This window comes from Ursus americanus, chromosome 26 (assembly GCF_024610735.1).
Source record: "Ursus americanus isolate L20-20 chromosome 26, mUrsAme1.1.p, whole genome shotgun sequence".
NCBI lineage: Eukaryota > Metazoa > Chordata > Mammalia > Carnivora > Ursidae > Ursus > Ursus americanus.
The window spans coordinates 10353501-10372306 of NC_142152.1; the positions used below are offsets into that span (position 1 = coordinate 10353501).

Sequence of the window (18806 nt, forward strand, 5' to 3'; positions counted from 1 at the left end):
TTATATTTTTCAAGAGAGCAGCATTTAACAGAGCTGTATGTGTGGTAAAATCAAGCTTAAACCATTCTGGATCAGGTATGTCTTTGAATATTCCATCAAAAGCTATGGATCTTCTACCACAAAAATACACAAAACACTCAAAATTCTGCAGTCAACATCAGAAGATCCACTAATCCTATAAAACCAATCTATAGACATCCTAAGATGCTAAATGAATACTAGTAAGTGAGCATTAACCAAAGAAATGCAATACTATTGTTTAAGGAAAGGACATTAAAGAAAGGACAAAGTGCCTGCCGGTTTCTCTACCCTCTGAAAAATTACAAATGGTAACAATCTGCTCCTAACCTTGAGCAGGGAATTCTTCCTGATCTCATTCTAAAAATGTCTTTGGATCATCTTCATTACCATAATCTTAAATTCTTTTCTAAGTACCAAGAATTCTTTACTTTCTAATTTAGTTCTCAAGTCCTATCTTTTAGACTTACCCTATCCTCAAAAATAGCCAATACTTTCAGTTCCTAGATGCCTTTCTGAGATATCATTCAATTCTCTTCCATTACTTATACTTTCAATAGTGTAAACAGCCGATCTCCACCACATCACCCCCACCCCCACCACCACATGGGTCAGATCTTATCTCCCTTGTGTCTGAAGAGTCACCTCCAAGGCAAATTCTGGCTAGAATGTATGGTTACATTCCTTATCAAATACCAGAAGAAGAAAGATGGAAATTTCATATTCCCTCTGGTAGTTATCATTCCCAAGGCTACTTTTAGATAGTTGTTATTTTATGAAAAGAAACTCTCTGTCCTTCAGCCAATAAAGTATATAGTGAAGTTAACAAGGCACTCCTAAAAGTCTGTGTAGGCAGACTCTGAGACCTTTAATTGCAACTCCATAATTTTCTACAAAACTATAGTTTTCTATTAAGAGGCGAGCCAGAGCTGTGACTTCCGGTTAAGTCAAAGGATATATAAAAGATAAAACACTTAGGATAACCAAATGACAGGATATAATTTGAGAGTAGGAAAAACAAAGCTAATGGTGGCCAAGAAACAATAATTAGGACTCAAGGAAAGACTTCAAGAGAAAAGAAGAAAAAACTGTCCAAAATATTTCTCGAAACTATACTACCTTTGGAAAAATCACATATTCTACAAATTGAGGTATGCAGAAATTTAACCACAGATTAGGAGTGGGACAGACATTGAAACCAATAAAAGCCAAGTCTTAAGGACAAAATATGAGAATAATAACAGCAAACAGCCAGTGCAACAAGGTATACTTTCTGCAGGAGAGAAATGATAGGATTTTATTCTAATGAAGATCCTCCCACCGTACAAGCAATCACTATCCACAGTTATCATCTCAACTTCCTTCTACTTCACGCTCTCCTCAACTCACTAGGTCCCACCTGCACTGCACGAGAGCACAAGGATTCCCCCGTACCACCTGGAATTCCAGCATCATTCTTCGTCTCTCCTGCCCTCCTCCCACACTGATGATTACCGATCTTCATCTCCAGCTTTCCACATCTAGGTCTCCCATAACCTCCAAGTTCACACATCAAAAGTCAACTCCTCGGCTTCTGTCTACACCCTGCTCATCCTCCTGCTATACCTTTCTCAAACAACAGCACAACAAACCCCCTAAACTGCAAAGCTATCCTAGACCCCTTCCTCTCTCTCACACTCCAAACACCCACACAAATGCCAAGTGGCTTCAATTTTATCTGCTAAATGAGTCTCAAATGCCATCCTTTCCTCTCCTTCTCTACTTCCACACCTGTGCTTGCTTTAGGCCCTCCACAACTTCTCTACAACAACGGTTCCCCAATCGACTCCTCTCTACCTTCAATTTCAGCCACCTCCGATCTCTGGCCCACTGCCATCGCAATATAAACCTCACCATGTCACTCAACTGCTCCAAACTTCTCAATGGTTAGCCACTGTCTGTGAGGTTCTTTCAGGACCTGGCCCACATCTATGGCTTCCACTGCCACCATTCACCTCCTCCCACTCCCCAACACACACACACACACACACACACACACACACACACACACACAATGCTATAACAACACAGCACTACCGTGTTTCTCTAAATATATTATGGAGTTTGGAAATTCCCTTGCATCATGTAATTCTCTTTTTCATTTCAACACTATTTCAGCCACTTCGAAGCACACATTCACCTTTTAACACCCTACAGAGGCGTTACTCACTTTGTAGAAGTCTTCCTTGACCATCTCTACTTACCTCTGACTAATCGCCCCTCTCTTTACTCCTTTCTTGCCTTGTACATACTTCTGTTAATGCACATTAACATTTTTCTTATTATTTGTTCCCGAGTATCCCTTCTACCTGATTTTGAGTTTGTTGACAAAACAGGGCCCTGCCTTTTTTTATCATCAAAATGAAAAAGTGCCATTCTAAATCATTCAGTAAACTTTATCTGGAGTTCATTAAATAATGTCACCAATGAGATTTCATCTGATACTTGAACTATACCCAAAAGAGACATTTTTGAAAAGGAAGATGTGCATATATAAAGAGTATAAAATACAGAGAATTCGAGTTTCATGGGGGGGGGGCACACAAGATTACTGGGAGAGCCAGAAATTCTAAAAAGTCTTTCAAATGGATGCATGGCAACAGAACCAAAAAGAAAACATTAGCATAATGTAAAAATACTGCCTCAAGGACAGAAGCCTGACACTTGAGAGGATACAAAGCAGAATGCGCCAAAGCCTGAAAGAACTACAAGCCGTGATTCTGGTTTTTCCATCAGACATGCCCTCATGCGAAATACATACCTAAGCAACTATTTTGGATGCAGAATCCATTCTAACTTTCTTAGACTATATTGACCAGAAGAGCTGATAGTCTTCAGAGCTGGAAGGTGGGGGCGATCGTCATCAACCCTCTCCATTTACAACAGGAGAAACTGGGGCTTGAGAGAAATTACTTGCCCAAGATCTCCCCGGCAGTCAAGTGGAAGATGAGAAACGAGGACCGTGACTTCCACATTTTCTGTCTGGGGCTGTCTCTACTACCCCACACTCCTCTTCCGCAGGTAAGTTAGGTGCCACATTGTTTTGTTTTATTTACACACAAAGAGCTGTTTTGCTTGCCTAATTCTAACAGCCTGAAGGTAGCATCCAGACTTCATTTAAATGCTAAAAATGGCTTCTACAACTCAAGGATTACTTTTTTATCTGTCCCTCTTTTCTTGCCCTAACAGGGTTAGAACTCTCAAAGGATAGGTCCCATCAGGTTAAATTAAAGGCTTCTCCTAACAGTGCTGACACCAGACCATGTCATCATAAGTCACGACTCATCCTAGTTTAAAAACCTCGCTATCATGTCAGTGATATTTCACTAAAAGCACCACACCATCTCCTTCACTAATCCTAGTGAAGCAGTTACATTTTACAGTAACAAGGCAGACTAGGGGGGGACAGTGACATTCGTTCCTCAGACAGGATCATCTTGGAAATGCAGAATTTGAGGACCACCGAGGCAAAGGACTACAACACACCCAGTTGACAGCATCTTAAGTCCACAAATGGGAACTCTGGGTTCCACCAATGATTGTAAAATCAAGTACATAATAACAGAATTATCAAAATAGAATAATAATATTATTGACTGAATGCTTGCCATGTGTTAGGGGCTATTTTAAGAGCTCTATACACATCATTAGTGCCAACCCTCCCAAAAAGCCCAAAAGGGCAGGGTGATACAGATGAGGAAAGTGGGCAGTGGCGGCACCAAATATACAAGGAGCCTAAGAGGTGGCAAAATGGAAGCGAGGAGAGGACACCAAGTGGGCCTTGGTTCCAATCCTTCTTACAGAGCAGTGAGCGCCCGCTTGCTAGTGTATGTGTATCTGAGGTGGTGAGAACCTTGATGTACAAGCAAAGCATAACAATTTTATTTAGGCAGAGTTATTTACGGAGTAGGGGAGGAAGGACTATGGCCACCCTTCCCCTGATCCTATGTACCTCTCAGCACCACACAAAAACCAAGGGCCCCAAGGATGGAGGGCTCTGTCCAAAGTGATGGAGCAAGTTAAAGCTTGGCCAGAGCTGGCTACTGAACCCAGGTTTGTGTGGTTGCAAAGTCCTTTCTCTTTCTACTCTCCCCCACCAGCTCCTGCTCTGTAAATGCCCCAGGTTGCTTAAGAACCATATAAAAATAATAGCTACAATTTCACAAATCATGAGATATGAAAAATAAATTACACCTATGAGAACCCTAAACTACCATCTGGAAAGTAAAGTTTCTAATGCCCTAGAATAGCATGTGTGCTACAGATTTAATAGCTCCTAAGGCAGGGCTCAAGTATATTTTAAAACACACATTCACACACAACTGACAGGAGACTTAAAAAAAATTTTTTTTTGGTAGGGGACTGGGAGAGGGTAGCAGAGAAGGGAAAATATTCTCCTTTAAAAGACCAAAGCTGGGGGGCGCCTGGGTGGCACAGCGGTTAAGCGTCTGCCTTCGGCTCAGGGCGTGATCCCGGCGTTATGGGATCGAGCCCCACATCAGGCTCCTCCGCTGGGAGCCTGCTTCTTCCTCTCCCACTCCCCCTGCTTGTGTTCCCTCTCTCACTGGCTGTCTCTATCTCTGTCGAATAAATAAATAAAATCTTTAAAAAAAAAAAAAAAAAAAGAAAAAAAGACCAAAGCTGGTTTAGAACCAAGCTGGTTTCATAAGAATTTAAAAAAATGTTGATTATGCCAAATACTGAATTTAAAAACTGAATATAATCCAATGACATTCAATATCTTAATCATAATTCGAGAGCCTGGAATGCTCACATTTAAGGGAGAATTCATTCACTCATTCAACAAATTCCAGGTAGGCCTGTGCCAGGAGGTATTCCGGAGGCCACGAGATGAGCAGGATACAGTTCCTGCCTAGAAGTGCCTGTAGTCTAATTAGAAAACTTGGATTAACACATGTGAAAAACTTAAAAGCAGCAAATGAACAAATTCCAAAAGGGTAGATTGCCAAGAAGTGGAGGAACTGAAGGAAGGAGACAACTTGGGGCTTTTCGGGCAGCAGTGGTAGCACTTTAAGCCAAGTCTGGAAAGGAAGGGGAGAATCAGAACTAGAGGCGGGGGCCGGGACACACATGAAGGTCCAGAAACAGGGGGAAATGAAAGGCTATTAAAAAAAAAAAAAAAAAACAAATCAGTAAATATACAGATGTTCTCACACAAGGGCAAACTGACATGTATATATTATAAGGATATTTATAGGATAGGGGTTAAATAAATTATGGTGTCTCCAACGGTGAAAAATTATGTAGCTGTAAAACTGAGTAAGACACCTTTATGTGTACTGATATGTATTATATTTTGATAAGCAAAAAAAGAAGGTACAGGTACGTTTGTATACTATGCCACCACTTGTGTATTTATACGTATATGCTCGCATATGCTTATATATTCGTGGACTACCCATGGAATGATACAGAAGAAGAAGTTACAAACAGTGGATACCTCTGTTGGCTGAGGACCCGGGTAGATTCAAACCAACGGGCTTTGCTCTGCAGAAACTAGATGGACTAGAGAAAACCCTAAATACCAGGTTAAGAAGTTTAGACAGCATGCAAACTCTAGAGCAGGGCTTCTCAACCTCAGTACTATTGACATTTAGGGCCAGAAAATTCTTTGTTGGGGGACTGTCCTGTGCAGCATAAGACGCTTAGCTGCATTCCGGCCTCTCTCCACCGGAAGCTGGTAGCACGCCCCTTCCACCCCTGGTTGTGACTGCCAAAAACATCTCTCTAGACATCACCAAAGTACATAGGGAAGCAAAATCACCCCTGGTTGAGAACCACTGCTCAAGAGCTACAATGTTAAAGTTCATCTACAAAACATTCTGCTAAGATATTCTTGTAAATTAACAACAAATGCAATATACACTCAGATACAGATCTGAGGAATACACTGGACATTGTTTTGAAATGATCTTCATACATCAGTCATTGTTTCTCAAGTTATGGTAATTCGTATCCCTTCCCACATCTGAACTATTCACTTTTAACCTCGTCTACTCCATCACAGATGTCTCTTTTATTTGAATACAAATGATAAAAGTTGAACTGAAAATCTAGACAGATTTTCGGCAGTACAGAGAGCATGGGCCAGATTCTCCAAAGGGCTTCCCAGTGGTGCACTGGCCCTTCTGGATCTCTGCAGCATGATTTTACCAGTTAGTAGAAGAGCTCCACCCCCCCACCCCCCCCCCCAGAGCACGTACTCTCTAGAGCCAAGATCTTCTGGGATGCCAAAGAAGGCGATCTTCCCACAGAAATCTATCAGAAAACCATATTTTGGCTCAGCTTTTTTTTAAAACTAATATAATTATTGACCAGTAAGAACACAGTTACTTCCACTATGTTAATCATGTTTCTCCTCATGACTCCTAATGACCACACAAAGTGCAAGACACTGTTCAAAAATAATGAAAGACATCAGCCCTGATTTCAAGATTATAAAGACAATGATTAGTTTATAAAGCCAGCACAGGCCTTAACTAGATTCTACAAATCACAATTTTATTACGGTTAAAGCCATTTCTAATTTACCACAATGAACAGGGAGGGGGAAAAAAAAATCAAGACATCCAACAGGCTTGAATACTTTTCAAACACAGATCTAAAACTCATGTTGATTCTCCTGTGGCTTTTCTTTTCTCAGTGCCAGAAATCCAAGAATACCTGGCCATCTTGGCTTCATATTTTGAAGTCATTGATTCCTCCAGTACTGTTGTAGGTGAAAAGTTCTGGATCTCATTCTCCTGAAATCACACTCTTCAAATTCTAGTATTGTTCCGACTACTTTAGCTTAGCTCTCAGAAGGCTGGCTCACATTTGTGGAGGTGACCTCCAGTGACCTGACTCTGCAATAAATACACCTGTGAGTCGCTATGGAAGGTGCTGAAAAGTGTCCGCGGCGAAAAAAAGAAACTCACCATTCTAACTACTTCAGGGTAAGTCTGCTCTGTCAAACAGCCTCTGCTTATTGTAATGTAGTCCACCAGTTCATTAAGAGTGGAGCGCTTGTATTCTTTCATTTTAAGATCAGATAGCGTGTCCATGAAGTCAAAAATGACACAGCACTGCTGAAGTTTCTTTAGGAACAGTTCAGGCTGCTCTGAGGATGGAACGTCTAAGAAAAAAAAAGGAAATGGTGTAAGTCTGTCATCAATTTCTAGGTAACAGGAATTCTCTGTGAAAGTTACTTCAAAAGCAAGCTCAAAAAAATAAGAATTCACATGACAACAGTGTTCTTTTTAACAATGACACATGGGCGGGAGGGGATACCACAGCCACTACTCCAAAGACCTTGTCTTTGAAAACTACATGGTACCAACACAAGGGACAGCATTTGCTATTCCACAACCAAAGATTGACCAAAATCCCAAGAGCCATTAGAAAGTTGAAGCAAATTTTAACCAAAAACACCCCCATGTCAAAACCCCGAGCCAAAAACACTGAAAAAGGTCAAACTTCCCATTATAAGGTAAAGCCAGAAGCGTTCACTGCTGGTTTAAATTAGTTTTACTAAAAAAAAAAATTCAAAGCAGAAATGTCAGTAAATTCATTTTAATTTCATGCTGACATCCTTGGTATTTAAAGCAACTGTTGTGTGTGTGTTTATATTTTTTGTTTTGTTTTGGCTTGACATCTATGAAGTTTCTTTGTCAAAGAAACTTGAAAAACCAACAAAATGAAGTAACATCAATTCTCTCAAAAAGAACACACCAGTAATAGGACAATAAGAACAAACTCGACTTAAATCTGTGCTCTCCCTTTTGACCCACCTTACTCCCTTACAGTGGGAGAAAACCACTAGCATCTTCATTAATATGTGCTCAGAATAAACATCTGTTCTTTTCCCACAAACGGCACATCAGACATTTTGGTTTGGTGTCATTTCTAAAAACTAGATAAAAAATTTAGGTTAAAATTCCCCAGTTAGAATGAAAACCTGATCTACAGCTGGACTTGAAACACACCGAGCTGTGGAGAGCCCATTCCATTCCTGTTTTATCTTCACTACTTTATTCCCCGAACTGGAACTTCTCTGCAAAATCAATGGAATTATGACCAGAGTAGGCTTCTGCCTTCCTCCAAGGTGATGAACTCATTAATCCTCAAAACACTCTTAGAGGCATTATATTATTATTCTCCATTTTTCCAAAAAGAAAATTAGAGGTAGTCACTGAGGTCCCACAATGAATGAGTTACGGAGCTGGGCACCGTGCCCAGGTCTCTAACCACATGTCCACATCCCGGGTGTACCACTCAAGAAGGACTCTAACAATGTCTGGCCAGTCACTAGCAACCACCCTCAGCTGCCAGCCTCCCGGTGAATGCTTTACAGCAGCCATCAAGTGTGGGCTGCCCAGGCTCTGGAGGTAAGCGCAACCATTAACAGCACCCACCTTACAACCACCAGCAGCCGCAGCAGAAGGGAGTGAGAGCCAGGCTCCTATTCAAAGGGTCCACATGACTCCTTTCCACAGCCCTCTTCCCCTGCTCACATCCCACAACCCAAGCGCTAGCCTAAGTACCCAGGACCTCACAGATAATTCCCCCAAAACACTGCCTACTGACATCAACTTTAAGGTAAGCCTAGATGAGAGTGGACAGGACACCCAAAAACATAGGATTTCTCTACCAGATACAAGGGAACAAGAAATAGTAAATATTTTTAAAGGTATACAGAACATCACTACTAAAAATGAGATGTAAATTTAGAAATTATTCTTAAACAGTATGTTTCCCTTCTACCACCACCCCCAAAAACCTAATGTATCTTAGAGTAAAAGACTTTGGGATTTGAGTTAAGCTGTGAGATGTCTTATATATCTATGCCCCTACACGTAATCACTTAAAAAAAAAAAATCTATCTTTAGACTATAAGAACTCAATTTAGTTAGAACATGCTTTCTCTTTAATTGCTACCTGCTTCAGGTGTTCAAAATAAATAAACTAAAAAAAAATACTAAAGGAGGCTGCTTATGAACATAGCTATATATCCTTAACCAACGACTAGCTACATGCACAGGACCATTACGGTTAATTATTGAAGTCTTTTAAGTTCTGAATCAGACCCCATACCTCAAAGCTGAATGAAAGTTTTGATGCTGCATAGGGAAAAACAATCTTATTAATGTAACACTAAGGTTAAAATCATTAAGGGAAATTGTAATTAATCCTATTTTTGTTACAGTAACTTTAGTAAAGCTTAAAAACCAGACCACCTACATGAAGAACTGCATAACACAGCACATATAAATTATGAAAGCATCTATAAATGACAGCCTTTCCTCCAGAAAGCAAACCATCATTTAAGTAGTGACAACAATGATTAATCTTTGTGGTCACTGCAATAATCCTCAAGAGACTCATATATTTGGCTATTTTAAAAATTCAGGCAATTAACATTTAGTCCTTTTTTTAAATGTTAGGCAGCTGAAATTTATTCTTTATCAAAATTGATGTAATGTCATAGGTAAATGTGAAGCAGGCTATCCATGTGCCTAATGGAATAATGGTAATAGCTTACATTTACTAAGCACTATTGGGTACATTTATTATGCACCATTCTAAGCATTTTCACATATTATATCTCATTTAATCCCACCAGCAATTCTATGCAGTAAGTACTATTTCCAATTTAACAGATGAAAAAATCAAGACACAAAGAAATTCAGTGACTTGCCCAGAATCATACATCTAACAAGCAGTGGAGACAGGATTCAAACCCAGGCAGACTGGCTCCAGAGCCAGGACTCTTCACCACTATGCAACAGTCAAACTCAATATAAGGCAAGAGGAATACCATATTTCATAAAACTGGGTGTGTGCAGAGATAAGAAGAGGATGAACACAGAAAGAAATCAACTAATTAATCTCCAACATGCCCCATTCATAAAGAATCAGGCTGAATGCCTTCTCTATCTCCCCTCTAGCCCATTCCCAAGATTAACACATACAACAATAAGCTATTCTTTATCCTTTATGATAGACAAAATTCTTCTAAGATGATCTCCTCTCCTTAAATTAAAGAACTGAAGATTAGTAATCAAGACTGACTGAAAGAAAAAGAGTGGGAAGTGCTCCTCAAAGAGCCAATTCCATTACGTCAACAATTTCAAAAAAGTTTTTTCATTCTCACTGAACAGGGATATAAATCAGTCTGAGCAAAGGGCTCTTCCTGTAATATCTGGCCCCGGATTGCCTCGAATAGCTATGCTGTTCCCAAACCCCTTGCCTTCGTCTCCCTAATCCTAGTGAGATATGTAAAGGGGTAATGTGGAAATGTACAACAGGCCAGGATCAGAGAAGAAACACCTGGAGTAGTCCGGAATGTTTCAATGATGTAAGTTTAATGTCTATGGAACCAGTCCCAGAAGCAGATAATAAAAATCTTTTAAAAGAAACATTCATAAAAAGTATCAGGTAACAGGTCATAAAGAAAATACCATAAGTGATGAAAAGAAGAAATTAGATAGGCAATACATTTTGAACATGAAGCACTAACACTAGATTTTAACAATTCAAAATGACCCACCTCCCAAATCCAAGCCACCTGAAAATCTAAACACTTCTAAAGTAACTTAGATGGAAGGGGGGGGGGATTACAGACATTTAGAAATAAATGCAAATTAGAAAAATTAAAGGTCATCTTAGAATCTCAAAGGAGACCAGGCAGTGATGCTTGTGTCGTCTCTCTTCTAATGGAAACCTCTGGTCTACACAGGCCATCCCTGCCCCCAGGAGAAGAATTCCATAGAATCATAACCATAAATAATGAGGAATCAATAAGTGGTTATGTAATACCATGAAGGTCATTAGCACAGCAAACCATCCATCCAATGTTAGTATTTATTTAAAGGGGAGAGAGCTGATCCAACTATCTGTCATAGCTTGGTAAGATTCATAAGGTCAGATTCTGCTGCTCTGGAACAACTCTTAAAATTAAGCTGATTTCCAGAATATGTTTCTCACCTAAGAAAATAACGTAGTAACCAGCTAAGTGGTCAATCCACTTGGCAGTTACATTTCTCACCGTACTTTCCATCTTTTTCCTTTGTAGCATTAGGTATTTTCTCCCATATGCCTTTTTTTTTTTTTTGGAAAGATATGATTTATTCATTTGAGAGAGCGAGTGTGCACAAGTGGGGGGAGGGGCAGAGGGAGAAGCAGATTCCCCACTGAGCAGTGAGCCCGATGCAAGCTTGATCCCATGATCCTTGAGACCATGACCAGCTGAAGGCAGCCCCTTAACCGACTGAGCCACCCAGGCGTCCCTCCCATATGTCTTTTCTATTACCATCTCCCAGCATCCTCTTATCAATTCTCATCAATAAGCTGGGGAAAATGACTACTCCCACTTCCAAGGTGTTCATACTCAAATAATTTTAAAATTTACAAGTACAAGAAGGGATGGGAACATGGGCATAGAATTCAACAGCAGAGGGAGGATGAAAGTTCTAATTAAGAGACAAAGATTCTCAGGGCAAGAGACAAAGATTCTCAGGGCACCTGGGAGGCTCAGTTGGTTAAACATCGGACTTTTGATTTCATTCAGCTCAGGTCATGATCTCAGGGTTGTGAGATCAAGCCCCACATCAGGCTCCACACTAGGTAAGATCCTCTCTCTCCCTCTCCCTCTTTTGAGGAAGAGAGAGGGAGAGAGACAAAGATTCTCTTTGTGTCCAAAGAAGAGTCAATAGGAGCTATATACATTTTAGCCACAGCCCAACCCCCCCCCCCCCACATAATGCACACATGCACACACATACACCTCTCCTCATCCTTACTAGGATTTCAAGGGCTGGTTGTTTATTAGATGTTTGTCTATAATTGGCAAAAGCAGCTCATTCCTCCCTAGTTAACAACTTCCATCATTCCATCCCATCTGTTTGGGGCACAGGATCATAGATTCAATATTGTCCCATCTTCCCTCGGGGCCTGACTCAGTCAGGACTTTGCAAAGCAAAAAGTAGCAAACGTAGAAGAAATAAAACATAAGCTAGGTGTCCTTTGGGTCTGGTGTTCTAAGACTCCATTCAACTTAAGTCGTTGAAAATCAGAATATTAAATTCACACTTGCAAATAGGCCAACCAAATAAATAAAGAAGGCCCACATCATTATAACATTTATTAGCTATGTCATCACAGGAAAAAATGCAAACTGATTCAGAAAAAAAAATGATGTGGCTGGTAACTTATTCACACATAGGCTATTAAAATGAATGTGGAAATATAGTGAATAAACATTTCTATAAAATGATGCTTGCGCTGGAAGCTAAGCAGTAACATTTGGGCTCCTAATGAACAATATTTGTAACTAATTATTTCAATTCAAAAGATATGAAATAAAATCCTACTAAATTAACAATGTTTTTCACCTGAAAATGTCCTAAGCTATTACTTGGCCCTTTCACGTGCATTTCTCCAACTCTCACAAAAAATGAAGGTACCAGCACAGATGGGAATATAAACATGGTCTTTGATCTCCCCCCCGCCATCTCATTTCTCAGAACTTTCCCTAAGGTGTATAAATCCCCATCCATGTATGCCATCAGTCCCTCACACACAACCCTCTAAAATCCAACGAAGTCAATGAGACTCTTACTTGCATAAAACATATGAACCTATATTTACAGAAAACTAGTTTCATAGTAGTAATGAAAGCTTAGCACTAAAATATGAAGTTGACTTAGCCTTGAAGAACTGAGGCATGGCATGCTGGTACAAGAGGTAAAATGCCTAAGTGACTGACCATGTGGTTTGTCCAAATCCTTGCCACTGAGTTCACTTTTAAACACAGATGTAAGAAGCATTCTTTTTGTAGCACGTATTTCAGGAAAATTGAATGGAATCCTATTTTTATTAGTGAACTATGCTTAAATTAGGAATTGTTTTCAACACCCCCAAAGTTACAAATACAACCAGCAATATTTCATCAAAACAGGGAGACAAAACTATAAATCTTTCTAACGAATCAAGTAATAATATTAGGCTTCATGTCCCATGAACTAGACCTAAATATAACATGTTGATTTCACAAATTACTTCATGTAAATAAATAAGAAACTACCCCAAAACTAACATGTTAGCTAAAATAAGTATGAAAGACTTGACCATTCTAATTACTTTATTACAGTATTCAAAGCAGTGGGTTAAAAAACGTGTGTTGCTGTTGACAACAATGGTGGTGGTAACATGGTTTCCACAACTACGTATTTTTTAAAAGCATCTCAAGTGATTTCAATGTGAAGCCACACTTGAAAACTACTGTTTTTAGAGTAGTAACTATTAAATCCTTCTTTCATCTTCTTCACCTTTGAAATTCTTTCTTTTAGTTTAAAACTAACTGTGAAAACTTTCCATTTCCATGCAAAGGAAGGTTCCTGGGAACATCTACAACAGTGAAAGCGTCCTTCTTTGCCTGGGCTGGAAAGAAGTGAACAGACAGGTGGCTGCTTTTAGAACTCTTTCCGATCTATTAGGAAGATCAGAAAATACTTTGCTGATTATTAGCGTACACTTTTTACCGCAGGTTCAAAACATGTCTCATAGAATGGCTACACAGATAAAACAGCATCCAAAAATATGAGACCAAGATGTGAGTATTAAACAAGTTTAAACAATCAACTGAAAGGCAGAAAAGGCCAGTGCTGATATTTCAAGGTAAAAGAATGACAATGATAATGAACACTGACTACTGCAAAGCACTGGACTAAGCTCCTTACGTACATCAGCCCCCGTTAATCCACAGAATACCTTATGAGTGGCCACTATTAATATCCCAGTTTTTCAGAAGAAAGGACTGGGGCACAGAACAGCTAAGTCACTCGCCCAACATCACCCACTACTAAGAGCTGCAGCTGGTATCGGAACCCAGGTGGTCTTATCCCAGAGCCGGCGCCAATCCCAACGACGACGGTGATGGTGACGGTGATGGTGCTAAATCACAGCAACCAACAACCAGCACCGCCACTGGAGCTATGGGTAAACTGGCACGGTTAGCTGTTTGGTTAAGAAATAATCTAAAAGCAAAGGAAAATGTGACTGACTTTTCTACAAGCATTTACATATTTTAAAACTTAAACAACATAAAATCAGCCCTAAACTAGTGAAAAATGGTAGACAGATAACTTAAAGTCTTATTAAATAACAATACATTAATTATTCTACCCAGCTTGGACAATCAACACCTATTTGTTATCACTCTTTCATGGATCTCTCCAGTTTTCCTTTCCCAAAAGCTGACAAATCCATGCTTTCCACTTTATAAGCAAAACTCAAATATCACCAATGCTGCAAAGTAGTGGCTGCAGCAGCAAAATTACAGGATTCAAGGCTTTCCCATTATTCTGACACTATGTTCCTAACAGAATAGAGAAACACACACGTGCATGCACACATGTACACACTGCATGCACACACACACACACACACAACTTCTAATAAATACTTCTGTTTCCAACACTTCATATTAGCTATCCCTCACACTTTATCTTCTAATGCCATGGCAGTCACTGAAACTTGTCAGGACAAGAAATAAACATTCTAAAATAGATCAATTCCTAATTATAGGTGTAGATTACTATCCTGTCACCAAACTCACCCACAGGACAGAAGCCACCAAAGCCTCTGGCTGACAGAGTCAATCTCTCTATTATTAATCCATCACCTAAGGGCTTACTTCCAGAGATGGAACCAGGGCCTTTGAACACAAAAAATTCCTGAAGCATGCTGGGCTATCCCCCCGAACAGAGGGCTGCAAGAATTACACAGTGTTCTAAAGTATCTTTGTCAGTGATTCCCTGTTTTGAGGAATTTAGCTATCAGGGAAATTACAAAAAGACCACGTTGACTTTTTTTTTTCCAGATAAAGTCATTAAAATAGTAAGTAGACACCACTTACTTTCACTATAATTTCATTTTTTTAAAAAAAGGGGGGCCTTTTGAATAATAAAAGAAGAGAAAAGGCAATCCCAGAATAAAAGACAATCCTTCCCAAAGAAGGAAGATGGCGTGCGCACATGCCTACACACACACACACACACACACACACACACACACACACACACACAATCATCGTGCACTCTTCCGCCCTTGACCGACCTTCCTTCCTAGTGATCACTTTGTCCAGCACCAGGAACAACTTTTCCAGAGGCCTGTATCTGAGAATTTGAGACCATATCACTCCTTTGTTCCCACATTTGTCTAGTAGCATAGATGACTGAGTTCTAGCTGTAATGGCATTCCAATTTCAATTGTGTTTAGATGACCATAAAAGCTGAGAAGATAATCCTATGCCCTACAACAGTACGGGAGCTTTTCACTTTACAGCAGCCATGTAGTCCTTAGAAACTAACTTGTGCAAATGGCATAAACTTTACACATACCTCCGTTGAAGTACTTGCTACATTATATTGGGACTTTTTTAACCAATAAATCAAACACATGTTTTGTTCATCTTTTTATACCCAGCCCCAAAGAGAAGTTTCTAGAATACGGTAAATACACAACAGATACAGGTTCAGTGGATAAATTCTACATATTGAGATACCACCTTACGCCAGTTAGAACGGCAAACATTGACAAGGCAAGAAAAAACAAATGTTGGAGAGGATGTGGAGAAAGGGAAACTCTTTTACACTGTTGATGGGAATGCAAGTTGGTACAGCCACTTTGGAAAACAGTGTGGAGATCCCTTAAAAAGTTAAAAATAGAGCTACCCTATGATCCAGCAATTGCACTACTGGGTATTTACCCCAAAGATACAGACGTAGTGAAGAGAAGGGCCATATGCACCCCAATGTTCATAGCGGCATTGTCCACAATAGCTAAATTGTGGAAGGAGCCGAGATGCCCTTCAACAGACAAATGGATAAAGAAGATGTGGTCCATATATACAATGGAATATTCCTCAGCCATCAGAAAGAACGATTACCCAACATTTGCAGCAACATGGACCGGACTGGAGGAGATTATGCTAAGTGAAATAAATCAAGCAGAGAAAGACAATTATCATATGGTTTCACTCATTTATGGAACATAAGAAACAGCAGGGAGATCGGTAGGAGAAGGAAGGGAAGAATAAAGGGGGGGTAAACAGAAGGGGGAACGAACCACGAGAGACTGTGGACTCTGGGAAACAAACTGAGGGCTTCAGAGGGGAGGGAGTTGGGGGACTGGGATAGGCCAGTGATGGGTATTAAGGAGGGCACGTATTGCATGGAGCACTTGGTGTTATATGCAAACAATGAATCATGGGAACACTGCATCAAAAACAAAGGATGTACTTATGGTGACTAACATAACATACTAAAAAATTTTTTTAAAAATTCTACATATTGAATCTTCTTTCTCCAAGTTTCTAATTCTAAATTAGAACTTTATTCCTCTGGAAATAAAATCACACTGAAGAACAGAGGGAAAGGTTTAACATTAATATTAAAGTAAATTAATTATTTCCTAATATTTGAATAATACCAAGTCATAAAATGCAAATTAAAAATGGGCTAACCAAAATAAGTCAGACAGTAAAAGACAGATATTATATTATTTCACTTATATGTGAAATCTAAAAAAGCCAAACCCACAGAAACAGAGACTAGAATGATGGCTATCAGGGTTCTCAAGGGTGGGAGAAATGGAGAGATGTTGGTCAAACATCCAGTACAAACTTCCAGATATAAAATGAGTAAGTTTCAGGGACCTAATGTACAGCATGGTGATTATAGTTAATAATACAGACTTGAAAGTTACTTAGAGAGTAGACCTTAAATGTTCTCACCACAAAAAAGAAATGGTAATTATGTGACCAGATGGAGGTCTTAGCAACATGTTGTACTTCTTACACAACTATATGTCAGTTATATTTCAAAAAAGATGGATGGATGGATGGATGGATGGATGGATGGATGGATGGATGGAAGGAAGGAAGGAAGGAAGGGAGGGAGGGAGGAAGGAAGGGAGGGAGGGAGGAAGGAAGGGGAGGGGGAGGGGAGGGAAGACAAGACAGACAGACACAGATGGTTTTAATGATAACAGTATTTATTAATGTAAAAAGAAAAGGCCACCTTACTTGACAAAAACCTAACTAAAAAAATGCAGCTCCTTAGTTTCTTGAAGTATCACCTTCCCCTACTAATATCTAATAAAATAATGCCTTATTTTCTAAAACTTCATTGAAAAAATCTAGTTTAGATTTCTTAAATAAACAAAATGGTTTATCTTCAAGGATGAGAGAAAAATACAGCAGAGACAAAGAGTCAAAATGAAGATGAATGTACATTAATGAAGTACTATAATTTGGAATGCCCTCCACAGTCAAAATAACCTGATGATTTTGCCAAGTGTGCCATTAATAAGTGAAAAGTCAGAAGGTTTAGTGCAAATGGCATCGGCTTTACACTCATTCAGTCAGTCTGTCAGTCAGTCATTCGCCAAATATTCACTGAACTCCCACTGAGAGCCCAGCACTACTGGGATACCACAACACGGAAGACACAAAATCCTTTCCCTCACAGAGCTTTACATTCTAGCATAAGAAGACAAATAACTGCAACTAAAAATAATAAATAAATACATTACATGGTATACATATAAGGGGAAAATAGTATGCAGAGCAGTAGTATGCTGGGTTGGAGGGTAACGTTTTCAACAGAGTACTCTACCTAGAAGACAGCAGCTGAGCAAACGCTTGCAGGAAGTGAGGTAGTTAGCCAAGAGGCGTCTGGGGGGAAAGTGGCCCAAGCACAGGGATAGTTAAGTACAAAGGTCCTATGCAGCAGGGAGTGTGCTGGTGAATCTGGGCATCAGCAAAGAAGAAAACGAGGCTGGAGTCTGAATGGAAAGTGGGGGAGGTGGATCAGAAGAGTAAGGTGTGAGGAGCTGTAGGAGATCATCTTGGGCCTTGTGAAACACTTTGACTTTGGCCTTGACTCTGGTTCTGAACTGGAATCACACCTTTATTGTTTACTAGGAGACACCAGACAAGCCCCCTACTTCTCTGGGCATTAGTCTCCTCATCTATAAAACCGAGAAAATACTTCACAGGGTTGAGTGAGGATTCAGTGAAAAAGCCGTTTGTAAGATGGAAAGTGCTTTTCACAAAGTTATCATTCATTTGACAAACATCTATCAAGTATCTAAACATACAGCATGGATTCAATTCCTTATTTTACAGTTCCCATTAAAACTATTTTCTTTTCTTTTTAAGATTTTATTATTTGTCAGAGAGAGAGCGCACAAGCAGGAGGAACGGCAGGCAGAGGGAGAAGCAGGCTCCCCAATCTGGGGCTTGACTTCGGCATAGCTTCAAAGTTCTTTTAAAACTAACTATCTATCTATCTATCTGTTTATTTATTTACAGAAGGTGGGGTGGGGCAGAGGGACAGGGAGAAAGAGAATCCCAAGCAAGCTCCGCAGGCAGCACGGAGCCAGAGGCAGGGCTTGATCCCATGACCCTGGGATAAGGACCCAAGCGGAAATCAAGAGTTGGACATTCAACCAAAAAAATAAATTCTAAAGCATTCCTAGAAATATTAAATTTTTGTTGAAATTTTATTCTAATAATATCAAACTTCAATTAAACTGAGGCCATCTACAGTATTTAAAACCCTCAAATACCATAATTTCTCTTCTCTTCTGTACTTGGCTTTTAAAACACAAAGCAGGGGTGCCTGGGTGGCTCAGTCATTAAGTATCTGCCTTCGGCTCAGGGCGTGATCGCGGAGTTCTGGGAT

At 39.8% G+C, this 18806-nt stretch overlaps 1 protein-coding gene across 4 annotated transcripts in view; it reads right to left on the reverse strand.

The window, feature by feature from the left end:
* The window catches only part of PPP2R5E (protein phosphatase 2 regulatory subunit B'epsilon), a 141663-nt gene that overhangs the window by 58772 nt on the left and 64085 nt on the right, over window positions 1-18806 (reverse strand). For all 4 annotated transcript variants that reach the window (XM_045810524.2, XM_045810523.2, XM_045810522.2 and 1 more), the window contains one exon: window positions 6996-7192. In XM_045810524.2, coding sequence (XP_045666480.1) covers window positions 6996-7192 — 197 coding nt within the window. The remainder of the gene's footprint in view (window positions 1-6995; window positions 7193-18806) is intronic.